This window comes from Typopeltis vanoorti, chromosome 5 (genome assembly GCF_054136105.1).
Source record: "Typopeltis vanoorti isolate ZY-2024b chromosome 5, IOZ_Tvanoo_1.0, whole genome shotgun sequence".
Lineage (NCBI taxonomy): Eukaryota > Metazoa > Arthropoda > Arachnida > Uropygi > Thelyphonidae > Typopeltis > Typopeltis vanoorti.
In genome coordinates this window covers 82544697-82563857 of record NC_143553.1, presented here as the reverse complement: position 1 = coordinate 82563857, position 19161 = coordinate 82544697, and the positions used below count along the sequence as shown (strand labels likewise).

Genomic DNA, 19161 nt, shown 5'->3' with positions numbered 1-19161 from the left:
CAATAATTTTAATATTGACATTAAAAAGCCAAATACTTAACATCAAAACAAATATTAAGGTCCAATGTTCCAGCCGATTCTGTAGAAGAATATTTCAGGAGAACTATTTCATTCCATTTTGAAAATTTTGAGTCAACTTCATGAACGTTTCACTCAGCACTGCAACATTTTGAAATATATTTTTTCTCTTCTACCAGATGGAAAAGATGCTCCAACAGCCAGTGCAATGGATGATTTTCGTCAATTGTGTGAATTTTATGCTGGTGATTTGCCTTATATAAATCTAGCAATAGCACCATGCAAAAATACCATTGATGCAGTTTCAGAGTGTGACAAAATGATATATCCTGACATCTATAACTTATTAAAAATATTTGCAACACTTCCGGTAACAACATGCATTAGTGAAAGGTCATTTTCTAACTTATGCCTTTTAAGAACCCATTTAAGATCTACCATGACACAATCACGATTGAACGGACTGGCTTTGCTATTTGACAGGGTATGTACGTATGTATGTATGTATGTATATATATATATATGTATATATATACATATATACATACACACACAGGGTGTCCCAAAATTCATGCAAGAAGTAATTTTGATAGAAAACACAGGTTTTTAATTAAAAATTGTAATTTCTTATTGATTCATAAAGTATACAGTATAGGGTTATGCATGGAATAGCATATCGGGTAAATGGCCTCCACAGCTTTGCTGGCACATACGCACTCTTGTCGAAATTTTCCATGACCGTTTTGCATAAATGTGGCTGAATTTCATTGATGCAGCACTCGATTTCCTCCAAGGCGTGGGTGGTCATGGGCTTGTTGGTATAAACCTTAGACTTCAAAAAAACCCAAAGAAAAAAGTCCAACGGCGTTAAGTCACATGATCTGGGTGGCCAATTCTGATCACCAAAACTGGAAATTACACGACCAGGAAATGACTCATGCAGTAATTGAATTGTTTCTCGGGCTGTATGGCATGTGGCACCGTCTTGTTGAAACCATATGTCGTCCACATCCATATCTTGCAATTTAGGCACAAAAAACTGGATTATCATGTCGCGATAGCGAGCACCATTAACTGTTATTGCCTTACCAGCCGCATTTTCGAAGAGGAATGGACCGAAGATGCCTCCAGCCCAAAATCTGCACCAAACATTGACGCGTTGTGGATGCATTTGTTTCTCAACAATCACTCGTGGATTTTCTGAACCCCAAATGCGACAATTTTGTCGATTAATGAAGCCATCAAGATGAAAATGAGCCTCATCGCTGAAGATGATTTTGTTCGAACAACGCATTTTCAACAATGAAAATGCGTTGTTCTTTTGTGTAGCGCTCCATTTTTAATAACCCTGAACTGTCAGCTGTGACGCTGTCTTTTTTTTCTCGTTGGCAACACTTTACTGCACAAATGGCACTAAATTTAAATCTTGCATGAATTTTGGGACACCCTGTATATATATATATACATACACACAGAGAGAGATTAATGTAACCACGACTGAAATAATTCAAGAGCTTTGTAAAAAGAAAACTGAATTTTATTCTTTAAATAAATTTTTGTAATTTACGTCAAGGAAAGGAGTGACCATACAGCATCTGATGATGTCTACTGAGCTGGTGGGTGGATAATAACACAGAAACTAGGTGTTTCTGTGTTATTAGCATTCCACGCTACCACCACTCTGATATACTTTAGGGTGATCGCATGAGTCTTCATGTATGTATTGCCCATGTGGGCAGATTTATGGTAAACTGGGAAGAATAGACAGCCTGAGGGGAATACGTGTAACAAGGGTATCCAGAAAGGGAAACATATTATTATTTTTTATTTCAGTGGTGAATTGAATGTGTCTGTATTCTTTCACGTTTAGCAGCCAAGGAACCAAATGGTGAATTTGTCATAAACATACCTTAGCCAAACTTTGGGGTTTTAAGTTTGCCTAATCTAGAGCTCATTCTGTGAAATGATCCATATGAAATTTGATTGAGGTGAGAAAGTGGGGATACCATGGTCATACCTCCTTTTTTGTAGGTTGAAGCAGTTTTACCGCATGAAATAAATAGACCAAAGGACATGTTCAGATAGGGTCATGATGTTCGGAGGAAATTCGTCTTACAAGACAAATTTTTCTTGTAAAACAAATTTCCAAAATATGTTGACTTATTGACAACATATTCACCATTTGGCCTCATAGATGTCGAAGTTAAATAGTTTCCTTGGCCACCTAAACAAAAATCACAGATGCATTCCATTTACCATTGATATTGAAAACAATAACACACTTCCTTTTCTGGATATACTTGTTACATGTCTTCCTTCAGGCTGATTCTTCACTGTTTAACATAAATCTACCACACATATCCACACATATGGGCAATACATAAACAGACACTCATACCACCACCACCACCCTACACAGAAACCAGGTGTTATTAACACCCTCAGTTTATTTATTCAAAAACTTAACAGTTCTTGAATACAGATGTTAATAACTGAAAAAGGAATTTGAAATAATAAGCAAAATATTTGTAAAAAATGGCTCCGACAAGAAAACAATTCATAGAATCCTTCACAGAAATCCTTCACAATGAAAACTAAAAAAAGATTACAGTAAGACCATAGCTAAATGACATTAAACCTTTTATCAGAATTGAGATATCAACCTTAACTCTCTGCTTTATTCAGGTGATGTACTGCTGAACAAGTCCATTGCAAGTGTCAAGGATTCTTCATCTAAACTGAATATCTGAAAGAATAGGCAACACAGCAGAAATACAACGTTAAAGTTACTTTTAAACTACCAATGAAAATAAAAAGTACACTCAGCTCTTCTAAAGGTCCCTTTCCTTAACTTGCTCACTCAGGTATATATCAGATCTGTAACCCACACTGGAAGCAGGTTCTGTAATCCCAAAACAACAAAGAACACAAATAACACATCTAGTTCCTTATGAAAAAAAGTGGGTCTTTCTGACTATGCTTCAGAAATTGGATGGCTCACCTACAAGCAACATAGCATCTGGAAAAAGAAGTATAAATCTACTAATTTTTCATCAAAAATAACCCACATATTGGAAACCATAAGAAAAGAAATTTAATTGGATAATGACAGACTTCAGACAACAAAGCGAAATATAAAATAACAGGACTGTAGGAAGTTAGTGACTGCTGATGTATTGTAGTTTAAAAAAACATAGCTAGTGTAATTATGTTTTTTAATTTTTTTACATGTTTTTTTTTCAACCGAGGTCAGGCTATGGTTGATGATTGATCAAAGCAGTTATTCTCAACCCACCGTAGTGTGTGCCAATGTAAGTGAAATGAATCGGTATTTAAATCATAAATATTGAAGAAAAGAGCCAGAATGACTTCAATTTAATATTGAAAATTGTTAAAAGCATGACAAATGTCCATGCAGAGAACTGACTAGAGCTTCTCACCTGCATGTGGTGCATACCTTTTAGTAGATATACACTGGGTACTGAATGAAAGAAAGATCGGCTGGCAGATTAGGGCTTAGCTGATCAAACTGTATTCTGTATTGGATTAATCTACTTTTGAACATGATGGAAGAGCATGGAATTTCATCCTAGTGGGACGTCTTCTGGTTAAACAAGTGCCCCCATCCCTCTTCCCAAATTTTGTCAGGGAACTTGAGAGAACAGTGAAAAGTCAGCTACTGGAAAAAAATTTTCAGCAGAATTGAAGATTTCTGAAATAGAAAATTTAGAAAATAGAAGATTTCTGAAATAGAAAGACAAAATTTATAATTTAGCAGGATCTCAAAAATGAAATGAAGTCTATCTCTAGTTAGACTTCATTTCTGCTGATATTTCATATGTTGATAATGCCTAAATTATAAATTTTCTATGTTACATTCAGGAAATAATGATCAAGGAAAGGAAGCAGTAGTGATAGCATTCAACACCAAACATGAAACTTAATGAAACTTATTTGCGACTATGGTCCCACAGAAGCTTCTCCTAAGAAAGAAGCAGAGGAATATTTCAAATCATTAGTAAAGGTAGCTGACATAAAGAAATAGAAAAGATGGTCATTGTTAGAGATCTAAACAGCAGGATAGTAAATGAATCCCAGTCATGTGCAAATGTTTTTGGAAAATTTGAGGAAAAGGGAAAAGCCAATAATAATCATAAGTACCTGCTGGATTACTGTTTGGGACATGGACTATTCATTACTAACACCATGCAACATAAAGATGCACAGAATTCATATAGGGTGAAGATACAAGAGGTAAGAATAGCTTCAATGACTGTGTTATTGTTGATAGCAATATCTTCATGCTAGTTAAGGATACACAAGTGTACAGAGGATTTGAAATTCAAAGTGATCATTATTTAGTTGTAAGTTAGAGAAAAAATGAATACTGCATTGAAAAGAACAATAAGAAAGTTTTAAAAAGAATTAGTTGAGTAGCTTTCACAGGATAACTGTATTAACTATGTTCAAGAAAAAATGAAAGAATTTGAACAAAAGAACCAAATCTCACACTTTCATTTACACTGAAAAAAGCATTGATAATTTTCTATTCCAAGGCATAGAAAAAGAACAACTTCATAGTTGGATGTAAAAAGATAACGAAGGTGTCTTTGGAAAGGAAGGAAAGGCATGTCGAGTGTTTCTAGCAAGTGAGATGACATATGCCTTCAGAGAATACAGAGAAAAACGTAAAAAAAGCTAAACTATGTTTACAAGTAGCTAAACAAAAGTTACGGAAAGACTGGTAACAGTATAGAACAGTGGTTCTTAACTGGTGTTCCCCAGAACACTTGTGTTCCACAAACTGGTTACAAGTGTTCCGCCAGTGAAAGATGTCACAGTTTCTGACAGTTCTGAGTGTAATTAGCTACTATGATTTTAAACTGAAGACTGCTATGTGTGTTGACTTCTAAACAAATAGAATATTGTTTATAGGTCATGTGTTTGCAGGAGGGGCAGGGAGGAGCATCTCTTTTACAGTCATTCAGTGATGTGTATTTGGTTTTTGTAACATTGCAATAGCATACAGTCCATTTCAATGGATATTTAGTTTGTAGGTTGTCTAATATCGTAGTAGCATTCAATGGATAAATTTATTATTAAACGAAAACGTTATTATGAGGCAAATATTAATGGTGGGGCTTCTGTATGAGACTTCAAATACGTCTCATACAGAAGACAGCATTATACATAGTAAAATAAGAAAAATTAATATACAATATTCGAACGAATATTTAAGTTGCGGTTTTACATGGACCAGTGAGGAAGAATGTCCTATTCCCCAGTGTCTTATGGACAGGGGAAACTATCCAATAGCGCAATGGTTCCTGCTAAGTTGAAACGGCACTTTACTGTAAAGCACACCAATCTTGCTTCAAAAATTAAAGATTATTTCAAGAGATTGTTGGACATGCAAGTTAAACAAGTCAAATATTTTGAAAAGACTTAAAATTTCTGATAAGGTAGCTGAATTAATTGCTATAAAATTAAAACCACATACTATAGCATGAAATAAGTCTCTTATTTTACTAGTGTTTTGTTAAATAGTAAACATTATGTTTAGTGACGAAGCAAAAAAGGAAATTATGAAAATTCTTCATTTGGATGATACAATAAAAAATAAAATTAAAGATATGTCAGATGATATTAAGAAAACAGTTACCAATAACCTTTCCAAACAACATTTTGCTTTACAAATTGACGAGTCCACTGATTAGCAGTAAAGCTCATATACTAGGATTCGTTTGTTTTATTAATGAAAACAAAATTGTGAATCAATTTCTATGAAGCAGAGAACTTAAAGAACGTACAACAGGACAAGATATTTAACTATTATGTCATATTTGGAAAAATTTTAAAATTTCATGGGAGCTGAGTGTAGGAATTTGTACGGACGGTGCTCCATCAATGGTAGGCTCTGTTAAAGGATTTGTTACCCTTGCAAAGAAAATAAACCCAAATATTATATCTATGCACTTTCTTTTTTACACAGAGAATCCCTAGTTTCAAAAACATTATCGACAATATAAAACCTGCTAGACTACGTTGTAAATGGTAAATTACATGAAGTCAAGACCTTTAAAAGTACCCCTTTTTAAAAAACTTTGCATATCTATGGAAGCCAAGTACGAATCTTTGCTTTTGTACACTGAAATAAGATGGTTATCCAGGAGTAAAGGTGCTATTCCGAATTTTAGAACTTAAGAATGAATTATTGGCCTTTTTTCAAAATGAAGGTACAAGATGCTTTTGTAAAATGTCTTCAAAATGATATCTGTGCTAAATTGGCCTATTTACCCAATATTTTTAATTACGTAAATAGCTTTAATACAAGTATCCAAGAGAAATATGAAAATATTTTGACAAATTGTCAGCTTTTCAGAAAATGATATTTATAGAATTAATATTTATATCATTTATAGATATAAATGATATTTATAGAAGATAAATATCATTAAGGTGGTAAAATGTTCTGAAGGCTATTGAAAAAGTTTAGAAATGGAAGAATGAGTACAGTAAAAGGAATCAGAGATAATAAAGGCGACATGAAAACTGAAACTATTCTAAATATGAAAAATATCTTTAATTATTAATAAGAAAATATTCAAGAGGAATGCAATCAGGAGTACATGTCAATACTTGAAGTAGAAAAAAGATGTCAGAAGCTTGAAATGTGAAAGAGCCAGCTGGAGTAGATTAAATTTGATTCAGAAATGCTCCAATATGGAGATATAAGTTTTACAGTGGCTAAAATTTATATCTTACTTGGAACCTTCTCCACTTAGGCATGAAGTTGAGAGAGCAGTTAAGCAGCTCAACAGCAATAAGGCCCCAGGTGCAGATGAAATCCCAGCAGAGTTAATTAAGGCCACAGGGGACGGAGGGATAAGAGTGTTTCATAGATTGATTACAAGGATATGGGTGACAGGATCATGGCCTAGAGACTGGAAGCAGTCAGTTTTCATACCACTACATAAGAAAGGTGATATGAAGGCATGCAACATTTATAGAACTATTAGTTTGATATCTCATGCAAGCAAAATTTTATTGAAGATCATGCTAAATAGGATTGGGGCCAAAGTGGAGGCAGAGATGCTTGAGGAACAAGCTGGTTTTAGGAAAGGTAAGGGCACCAGAGATAAGATCCTTTGCCTTAGGCAGATCATAGAAAAATATAAAGAATTCAGACTCCCTCTAGTAATGTGTTTCTTATACTACTCTAAAGCTTTTGACTGTATTGAACATGTGAAACTGTGGGAAGTAATGAAAAGAATGGGTTTTCCTCAACATACTATCAGGTTGATAGCCAACTTGTATAAGGAGCAACAAGCCACGGTAAGAACAGGTGTTGGATTGACTGACTGGCTTCAAGTCAGAAAAGGAGTTAGGCAAGGATGTTTACTTTCCCCTCACTTGTTTAGTATATATGCGGAGGACATCATGCGTGAAACATTGGATGAGCTCAGGACAGGAATTAGGATAGGAGGTAGATCAGTAATCTGAGGTATGCTGATGATACAGTGCTCCTTTGTAATGACATGGAAGAACTAGGACTAATTCTTGACAAAGCTAACAAGATCAGTAATAACAGAGGATTTCAACTCAATCCTAGCAAGACAAAGATTATGGTTCTCAAAGGAAATACAAACAGAGAAGGTCTTGAGAAACAAGCGTACCTTAATGGAGAAAGAATTGAGGAAGTCAGCAAGTTTGAGTACCTGGGATCCATTATTAATGTGAAGAATTGCTGTTCAGAAGACGTCAGAAAAAGGTTAGGAATGGCTGAAACAACAGTCAGAGACTTGTCAAAAAAACTTGGAAGGATGAATCTATCTCCATGGAAACAAAGTTGAGGATTTTGGATGCAGTTGTTTTTCCAACAGCGACTTATGGATGTGAGACTTGGAACCTAAAGAAGTCAGATAAGAAACAGATATCTGCTTTTGAGATGTGGTGTTACAGAAGGCTGTTGAGGATATCATATACTGAAAGGCGTACAAATGAATGGGTGTTAGAAAATATCAGCAGAACTTTAAGGCTTCTTAAGCATATTGACAGAAGAAAGTTAAAATATTTTGGACACATAGAAAGGATGAAAGGGGGACTTCTCAGAACAGTAATAGAAGGTAAAGTTCCTGGAAAAAGAGGCAGGGGTAGACCATCAATGAGATGGATGGACGGTGTGTGTGTGTGTGTGTGTGTGGAGTGACTAATCTTCAGAGAGTTAAGGCCGCCAGAAAAACAAACAACAGGACTACATGGCGAGGCCTGGTGTGGCACATCGCCGAGCATCGGAGTGACCATACGACATCTGTAGATGCCCAGTGAAGATAGTAGTAGTAGTGGCTACACTGCATAATATGTGAGGCCTGGTCAGAAAGACTAATTCCAGATTATTGGAGTATAGTTTCATAGTTGCCATCTGTAAAAAGGGCAATAAATATAAATGAATAAATATGTGGGAATTAGTGGAATTTCTCTACTAAGTGTTCCAGATAAGATTTACACAAACATACTGAAAAGAGGCTAAGAAAAATTGTGGAAGAAAAACTTAAAAGTTGGGTTCAGGCCAGACAGAAGTTATTATTAACCTCCATGGAGTCAGAGACTCATTGTGGAATTGAAGTTGTTTGAATCATATTTTACTTTATGACAAATAGTTGAGAAATTGTGGGAATATAACAGGTATTTGTATTTAAGTTTTGTAGACCCAGAAAATACATATGATGTGTAAAGAGAAAGGATGGTTGGAATTCTATAGTTATATTGGGTAAATGGAACATTATACAGAGTAATACATAGTCTATATTTAAGTTATAAGTAAGCAGGTGGAATTGAAAGAAGTACAGGAAGGTGGTTTGAAGGAAAATCAGGTGTGAGACAAGGATACATTCTATCTCTTGTTCATAATCTATATATATGTCATTATAAAAGAAAGTGACATTAAGCCTGATATTAGAATTGGAGATATCAACCTTAACTCTTTGCTTTATTCAGGTGATGTGCTGCTAAACAGATCCATTGCAAGTGTCAAGGATTCTTCACCTAAACCGTATAAGAGCTCTAACTAATCTAGCATGAAAATTAGCAATACAGATCATGCCATAGTTGTGCTGGCACAAGAAATACACCTTGTGTCAGCCACAACTATGGTCAGTCAAGTCTAGCTGACCATGCCCTGGATATTTTGCACAGTATCAGATGGGGGAAAAAAAACTATTACGCTTCATCAAACTTCAAAGACTTTTTTTTTAGAATCAGAAGCAGATTAAAAAAAAAAAAAGCCTAATCTAATTAAATACGGTTGTGTTTAAACTTCTGAAGATTTGGGAAACTAATTCTTAGAACTCATTCCCAACAGTTAAGGTTAGCCAACAGCACCTATAGTGAGCATTCTTCACAGGACTTCAGGCTTAAAATAGTCTAATTTCTTTCACTATATCTTCAACAATATTGTTATTTTAATACTGTATTCTTGATGATGTCTCCATGATAAAATATTTGAATTATTAAACATGTTATTTAATTATTTCTCTGTGGAATATTCCATTAAATTTGATTATGAGTGTAAATCAGTACATTATTTAAGCCTAAATACTCATTTAGCAGTTAAACATTTCTATTTGTCAATTGCTTATATTCTGCAGCTGGTTTATCTGTCTTACTTGACAAAAATCTGTAGTTTCTATGAGGAAAAACTTTGCCACTTATATCTGAGACTAACTTGCATTCAGTTGTAAAGCTCTTGTAATGGTTCTTGTGGCTTCATTGATGGCATTCAAATCCAGGTTTTTATAGCTAAAGAGCATTGTTGTTAATGACTGAATTGCAGTGTGGTGGGCTTTAATATTGACATACAGCTGTGATGATGGCTTGTATGGTATGCAGTATTAGGCAGAAAACAAAGTTGATGATGGTTGACATATTTCTTTTCATCTTTTGTTTCATATAAAATGATCCTGACTAATTGAAAAAATGAGACCACAGTTTGTTTATGAAACTAGTAACATTACACTTCAAGAAATGAAACGTGAAATTAAATAAACTCACTCAATGTTTTCTGTAAAGATTAATGAAAAAATAACAATTAATCAGACATCACCTATTTTTTACCATGATAGATAGAATCATTTGTCATGCTATGCCACAGCATCTATTCAAAAGTGTTATCTTATCTTTGTGAATCCACATCAAAGGATTTTTAATAGAATAGAAACTATGCTGTTAAAATGAGTCAATGTTTTAGATTTATCATATCCACCATTGCATTCTAGAATTTTTTTCTTTTCTTTTTTAAATGTCTGTTGTTTATGTCATGTAAAAAGTTTATTTTTTCACTTGGTTAGAGTATAATAAAATTAGTTTAATCCCTTTATCCAAGTGTGAGCAAACAAAGTTTGCACCTGAAGTATCTTCAGGACTAGGGTAAAGTGATACAACACCAGGGCAACTCGTTGCAAAGGTGGAGAAAGCTACCAACACTCCTAACTCCTATAATGCAAAACACATCTCCTTGCGGATATGTCTAATGTTATGCATTAAAGGAAGGGCCACTATCCAGACTAGTTTCGACCTTTATTGAGGTCTCTTCAGTGGGAGCCAGGCCCTAGTGGAAATACCAGGCAGAAGCATTAGCAGGTCATCTCCACCTATAGGAGTTGCCAAATGGTGTGCCACCCTTTTTTAATAAATTACTCTGGATTTAGAGAAAGATGTGAAAAAATAAACTTTCAACATCTTTCTCTAAATCCAGAGTAATTTATTAAAAAAGGGTGGCACACCATTTGGCAACTCCTATAGGTGGAGATGACCTGCTAATGCTTCTGCCTGGTATTTCCACTAGGGCCTGGCTCCCACTGAAGAGACCTCAATAAAGGTCGAAACTAGTCTGGGTAGTGGCCCTTCCTTTAATGCATAACATTAGACATATCCGCAAGGAGATGTGTTTTGCATTATAGGAGTTAGGAGTGTTGGTAGCTTTCTCCACCTTTGCAACGAGTTGCCCTGGTGTTGTATCACTTTACCCTAGTCCTGAAGATACTTCAGGTGCAAACTTTGTTTGCTCACACTTGGATAAAGGGATTAAACTAATTTTATTATATGTCATGTAAGTTTAAAAAACTCGAAAAAATTCCATGATGGAAATGCAACTGGCCAGTTTTTTGAAAATGTGAAACATTTCTGTTCAGTAACAAGAATAAATCAAGATCTCATACTAAATTTAAAGTCATTCTTTAAATACATTAGAGTGGATGTGAATTGTATTGTATGCCTTGTATGGTAACAATGGTTTATGAATAATTTTAATTTTTAAAACTATTCATAAACAGTTATTAATATGAACAATTATTAATAGTTCACAAAATATTAATTATATTTTGTGAACTATTAATGCAGGCAATATTGCGAATTATATAACTTCATAGCCTGAAGTTATATATTCGCAATATTGCCTGCTGGACAACTTTCAGAAGATATAAAAAAATTATTTTGTCAGAAATTTTATATATTACTGTTCTTTATTTTAAAGGCATTCAAATGAAAAAATTCCAATTACTGAATAATTTTAAATTCTCCTTCTAGAGATCTGAGTGATAATCAGCTGAGGACAATTAATAGTTCTTCATTTTCACCATTAATATCTCTTAGAGAATTGTAAGTACTGTTTTTTTTTTTTTTTATTTTTTATTTTTTTTTTAATTTTTTTTTTTATGTGACTCCTGCTCATGAAATGTTGTAAGTCTATGGTACATTACCACTGTGAGTGGGCTAATGATTTTTTCTATTTTTTAAAAATTAATTTTCTATGTTTTTGCATTTTTATTGACTTTTTTTTTACATAGTCCAGAAACTGTGATCTAGAAACAGACCTGGAACTTTTTTAAGCCATTTCATACCTCCAGTAAGTAATGCTGTAGCTTCACCTGGGTGATGAAATTCATCTACCACCTAAAGACAACCACAAACATCCATGCCCATGATGGGATTTGAGTCCAGTGATTGGAAATTACTTCCATAATAATAATCTGTGGTACTTACAGGTCCTTAAAATGTATGAACTGCCAAGTGTCCTTTGGCTTTTGTAACCATAATTTTTAGCAAGTAGTAGTTGTAGTGAGGTAGTTAGTCTTTTGTCTAAATGTATATTTTTGTGTGTGTGTTTTCCCAATTGGATTTGTCTACTTATAGTATGAAGACCCTGAGTTTTTGAAAGGGGAAAAGCCTACCACCTGCATATGCAATCAGCTAACTCACCTTAAATTGAAAAACCCTCATAAAGGTTCTTCATGTCTCCTAGATGGGATTTGAACTGTGGTCTTTCTGACCCAAGAACTTGGTTGAAATTGACTAAATAATACTTGAAGAAATTATATTCTTATTTAATCCTTTACCCAAGGATAAGCAAACAAAGTTTTCATGCAAGATATCTTCAAACTATACAGAGACTATTGACACTTCACATCTGTTGTTTCAATATCCCATAATACATAGTACACTATGTATTATGGGATATTGTATGCACTAAGTATGAGAGTCATGGCATAACAACATATACATCCTTTTGGATGTATATGTTGTTATGCCATGACTCTCCCTATACTGCATAGCATTATGAGTTGTACTCATCCAAAAGGGATATGTCAGATATTTCTGACCAAAGGACTTTGTTGAACTTGACTAAATTATACTTGACAAGCAATTATATTCTTATATAAGCAAATGAACATAAGGATATCTTAGATATCTGGAGTAATTATTTTGAAAGACTGTTAAGCAAACTAAGCAGTGACAGAACCATACTAGAAAATTTTCCAGATGCATGCAAAGAGGAATCCATATCAATACTTGAGGTAGAAAAAGGCGTCAGAAACTTGAAATGTGGAAAGGCAGCTTGAGTAGATGATATTTGTCCAAAAATGCTAAGTATGGAGGTATAAAAGTTTTGCAGTTGCCACACTGCATAATTCAGAGGACCTGGTTAGAAGGGTGAATTCCTAATGATTGGAATAGAGCTCTCATAGTACCCATCTATAAAAAAAGGAAATAAAACTGAATGTGAGAATTACACAGGAATTTCTCTAATAAGTGTTCCAGGTAAGATATGTGCAAGCATACTTGAAAAGAAGTTGAGAAGGATTGTGGAAGAGAAACTTGGAGAAGAACAAGCTGGGTTCTGGCCAAATAGAGGTTGTCAAGATCAGATTTTCACTTTCAGACAAATAGGTGAGAAGTCATGGGAATACGACAAGGATCTGTACTTAAGTTTTGTAGATCTGGAAAAGGCATATGACAAGGTGCCCAGAGAAATGCTTTCCAAAACTCTACATTTATATGGAGTGAATGGAACATTATACAGAGCAATACATAGTCTATATTTAAGTTGTCAATCAGCAATTAGAATTGAACGAAATACAGGAAGATGGTTTGATGTAAAATCAGAGGTAAGACAAGGATGCACATTATTTCCATTCTTATTTATTGTCTATACGGATCACATTATGAAAGAAAGTGGTATCAAGCCTGATATTAGAATTGGAGGTGTGAAACTTAGCTCTTTGCTAAACACATCTAGTACAAGTCTCCAGAATTCATTAACTAAATTGAATAACAACTGAAACAAATTTGGTATGAAAATCAACAATAAAAAGACCAAAATCTGTGAAAATAGGCAGGAGCATAGAAAACTTCAGCTGCATTCTGAATGGAGATCCTATAGAACAAGTAAAATATTTCAGCTATTTAGACACAGTTTTTAGTGAAGATGGCAGGTTAAAAATAGACAACAGAATAAGCAAGGCTAGTATGCTGGGAAGCCAGTTGAATAAATTTATATGGAATAAGAGAGAAATTAGCCAAAACACCAAACTAGCTGTATACAAGACAGTGTTTAAACCATTCTTCTAGAAAGGCTTATACGTTGGCAACACATGACTATTAAATTATTTAAGGAATTTACAACGTATACTGGAATATTAATTAAAAGAAACTTTAATAAATACTTCCTATATTTCAGCAATGTCACATTGGCATCTTCATGGGAACATACAAATATGGCACGTGCACGTAGGTTATATAGCCGGCTAGGGGCCATTAGGACTTTAGGAACAACAGTAGTTTCTTATCTTCTGCCTCATTTGCTTTTTGTAGTGCCTGCATGCACATGCCATATTTGTATGTTCCCATGAAGATGGCAATGTGACATTGCCGAAATATAGGAAGTATTTATTAAAGTTTCTTTTAATTAATATTCCAGTATACGTTGTAAATTCCTTGAATAATTTAATAGTCAGTGTTTAAACCAGTTTTAAGTTATGGATCTGAGAGTTGGGTTAGAAATAAAGCATTTGATCAAAGACTAGAGACCACAGATATGAGGGTTCTGAAGGTAATGAGGGAAGTGAACTGATGGTATCAATGGCAGAATCATATTAAAAATGAAGATATTAGAAATGAACTTGACATTATTAGCATTCAAGAATGTGTCAGCAGAACTAATGTAAGGTGATATGGCCACTTAAATAGAATGAGTGAAGAAAGGTTAGCATAACAAGTGTTTGATGCCAAGATGGTAGGAAAGAGACCCAGAGGAAGACCATGGTCTATGTCAGTGTTTCTCAAACTTCAGATATCTGCATACCCCTTCTTAAATTTTCATTATTACCAAGTACCCCCTAATTATTTAATTAAAAAATAAATTAATTAATTAAAAACAAATTAATTTAAAATATTAATTAAAAATTAAATATCTTTTATTTGAATTTATATGTTCATGTAAACAAAAAATATGATTTATTTTTAATAGAACAAAATTTGGAATAGGTTCCTCTTCGTTTCCTGTCCATGAAAATCCACATTTCAAGTAATTCATATCATACTTACGAAGTGTTTTCATCCTCTTCCTAGTTGGTTCTCTAGAGATGTCAGACGACACACTTTTATCAATTTCATTTGATCCAGATGCAATATCAACATTTTCTTGTTGCTTATAGCTACTTGTATTTGCTATATCGCTCTCTTTTGGGGTTTTTATAAATCCAATCTTTAACCAATGATCCACACATAAGAATTTGAAAAAAAAAAAAAAAAAAAAAAAAAAAAAATACTGTATTTACTTGAATATAACTTTGACTTTTTTCCCAAAATTAAAGCTAAAAAATCGTTGCGAGATATGTGTGGGGATTTTTGGAAACTAAAGTTCTCAGAAAAAAACTGAAAATGGTGCGACTTACCAAGAAATTCTTACTCGCTATCACTACTTTTGGCATCGAGAACAGTTTCTTTGTGTGCATCGTCAAAGTCATCTACCCAAATAGTGTCATCTTCTTTCCCATTATTTCAAGCAAAAATTACCAGTAATTTACAAGACTTGAGATATGTAGAGCAGTGAAGAACTGCATATGATTGGTGTGGTATAACAAAAGATCGTGTGAACCAAAGACAAATTAGCATTTGAGTTGAAATGCTAATTCCCTTCAACCGAATTCCATATCTGAAACACATTCACTATATATTTCTTAGTTTTAACACGTTAACGACGGGGTGGTGTCAAGCAAAACCATATGTTCCACCAGCAACATATGGTTTTGCTTGGTCTATACAGCAGTTTCTGTTGGAGGTGTGTGTGTGTGGGGGGGGGGGATGTGATTCATTAGTTAGTGCCGTTTTTATCCCAGTTGTCTCTAATTGCACTGTTTGTTGAAAAATATAATGACTGCTTTAATTATGCATAGCAGAAAATTACCACGTACTCCTCTAAGGACCTTTCGCGTGCACTGCGAGGGTGCGTGTACCACACGTTGAGAAATACTGGTCTATGTGGATTGATTCATTCAGAAGTGCCTTAGAAGCATGAAAGTACGACACATTAGATATGACAATATTGGAGTGCTCACAAATAATAGATTGATTTGGAGGAAAATTGTTGATAGGAGATTAATAATAATAACAATGTAAACTTAATCATATGGTATGTCATAGTAACCTGTACCCCTTGTTGGGTACATATCAGGAAATTGATGATGTTATAAGAAAACAAAGTTTTCATGTGAGATATCTTCACAACTATACAGAGACTGTTGACACTTCACATCTGTTGCTTCAGTATCCCATAATACATGGTACACTCCCTTTTGGATGTATGTGTTGCTTTGCCATGACCCTTCCTATACTGCATATCCTTATACACATTCAAAAGGGGTATGCTATGCATTTTGGGATATTGAGGCAATCAATGTGAAGTCAGTGACCTCTATATACAAGTAACCTGGTTATTAACATACTTCATGTGCAAACTTGGATAAAGGATTAAATGTTAATTTAATTTCTTGTCATGTAAAATCTAAGGATTCTCCTTCTCCTCTCAAAACTTGATATTTTTTCAAGCTGTATGGAGCTCTTTAGTAAGCAAGATGATAGTTGCACACTGGATAATGAAATCATCTGTCATTTAGAGAGATAGACATATACTAACATGCACAGTGGGATTTGAATCCCACTGTGCATGTTAGCATTCTTGTTAATGTAATCTTGTTAATGTTTGTATTCTTGTCACAGTAATCTTGTTAATGTTTGTTAATGTTGGTAGTCTCCCAACTGGGCTGGCAGATGATGAACAGAACTTTTTATTTTATTTTATTTATATTGTTTTAAATGTAACTCCTACCACAAAAGTTTGTAAGCACCTGTAACAAGTTAGTACTGCAACTGGATAAGAATTTCCTCCATTTTTATTAATTATATATATATATATATATATATATATTGTTGTTATTTGGCCAAAACCAAAACACAACCAATTGCATTTTCCAGGTGTTTATAAAGTTGTGTGCGACTGTGTTCGACCTTATTTTGGTCAGACAGATAAGTCTATTTCACTACGTCTTGAGGAACATAGACGTGACATCTCCTACAGAAGAACCCGAGTGAGTGCCCTTTCTAGTCATGTTCTTTTCTCCGCAAACTCTAACCTAGAAGAACGTCAACACCAAATTGATTGGGACCGCACGACCAATTTATATATATATGCAATGATGAATTTGAAAGACGCATTGTAGAATCAAAAGAAATAGTTCTGGACCCTTCACACATGAACAACAATCTGAGCTACAGTTTGCCTGATTCCCATATCGCAGTAATCCAGTACTGGTGCTCTAAAATCAGCTGTCACTCACATTCAACTCGTGCTAACAATAGCACGTGGGACACCCATGAAACTAGTCGTGATTCATTAAAGTTTTTTTGTGTTATACTTCTCGGGTTCTAGTCAGTATAAATATTAATTTTCTAAGTATATATGTGTGTGTGTGTGTGTGTGTGCGCGCGCGTGCGCGCGTGTATTTATTTTTTATATAGTTCAGAAATCCTGCTTTAGAGACCAAACATGGAACTTTTTTTCAATCCACTTCAGACCTGCTTTGTAGGGCAGTGGTATCACACTGAGTGAAGAAATTCATCTCCCATTTATAAACATCCATGCCCATGGTGAGATTTGAACCTGTAGCCTGTTGATTGGAGAGTGGATACACTAACCACTCAGTCAACCAGGCTGGTAAACTTGATTTCATTATAATAATATAACCATACAGTTTTTAATAATATGTATATTATTATCAGTTTTCAAGTCCAGAATATGTTTTCTTGATAGCAGTGGTAGTTTGCTATCTACTAGTAAACAATAAGCAATGTTTGAAGAAGTCCATTTTGAAATATCATTGTTGGTTTAGCTATCAATCCAAAAATATTACTGCTCACACTATTCACTTCATGAATTCATCATATAGACTTGAGTAATCTTTTTAAAAAAATTACTACCCTCATTCAAAATCACTTATGATTTTGGATGACTGTAATAAATTTTTAATGCAAATAACACTGAAGTGTATACTTCTGTTTATATTATGGTTAGTTGGTGGAAATCTGAGGGAGAGAAATTATATAAGCACCATGCCATTTCATGGTTTGATTTATGGTCTCTTTCCCACCCTAATCCAGATTCTTGTTTTCATTTCTCCCTTCATCACTTACATCAGGTTTCCCATATTGTAATTGATAATTCAAATACTTTTTAGGTGAACATCAACACCAGTCTAGGTCATCCTATTCCTTACTATTGCTAACTAACACTGTGCGTTCATGCCACCATGTATGACTTTTATGCACACTTATGTTTTTTTTTTTTTTTAGTGTATATGTTCTCAAGTTGGTTTGTCTGTTTGTGGGATGGAGAACTTATAATAAATAAATAATAAATATATATATTATTTATCTGTAATAATAATAAAAACTCGGCCATCTCCGCCAGACAATTCATCGCAGAGACTTTTCATCATAGGAAAATTAATCGCAAGGAAAATTCTTTGTAAGGAAATTCGAAATCCTATTGTCATTCCCATATATGAAAAAATAAATAAATAAAAGAAATAGCTTATGTATTATTTATTATTTCAGTCATATTTAGCGTTCTGAAATTTTTTATTCCGTATAAAGTTATTAATATTCTTTCTTACTTAGATATTACAGGTTTTGCTGATGGAATATTAATATTTATAAAACTGGAATAGGGTAGTTTAGGGAGAAAGGGCACCATATTTAGGAATATTTATTCTGTGAACTGTTCATTATTTTTTCTGCACTCTTAGACGCCCATCAAGTTACCTTGCTCTAGAGACCAGACATGGAAACCACCCAAGCCACTTCAGGCTTCCAATATGCAGTGCTGTGGTCTCACATAAGATGACGAAATTCATCTCTCACCTAAAAACAATTACAAACATCTATGCCCATTGCGAGTTTCGAATCAGTTGTTAATGAAACATGATGTTTTTGATTACAGTTTATTTTTGAATGGTTCACAAGCGAAGAAATTAATCACGTATTTCACTTTGGGAGCAATCATCTGTAAAATTTGATGCAGTAGGATTTTTCCTCTTTTTGCATCGACTTTTACAGAGGTCGCAACTCGTAAACAAGCTAAACAAATTTTTGTATTAACGTTGTAAATATTATAAAAACTTATGTATTTAACTCCAAGAAATTATCATACAAGTTTGTGCAAAACAGTAAATGTTTAAATTGTAAGATTCAAGGGCAAAGCCTTAGAAATCGACGCAGTATTGATGTAGGAATTATATACAATGTAAGTGA

General features: G+C 34.0%; 1 protein-coding gene across 1 annotated transcript in view; it reads left to right on the top strand.

Annotated features, from left to right (window-relative positions):
* Nucleotides 1-19161, top strand: part of LOC150106600 (uncharacterized) — a 468912-nt gene that overhangs the window by 100901 nt on the left and 348850 nt on the right. Inside the window, exon 3 of the mRNA XM_090393439.1 lies at nt 11602-11673. Coding sequence (XP_090249565.1) covers nt 11602-11673 — 72 coding nt within the window. The remainder of the gene's footprint in view (nt 1-11601; nt 11674-19161) is intronic.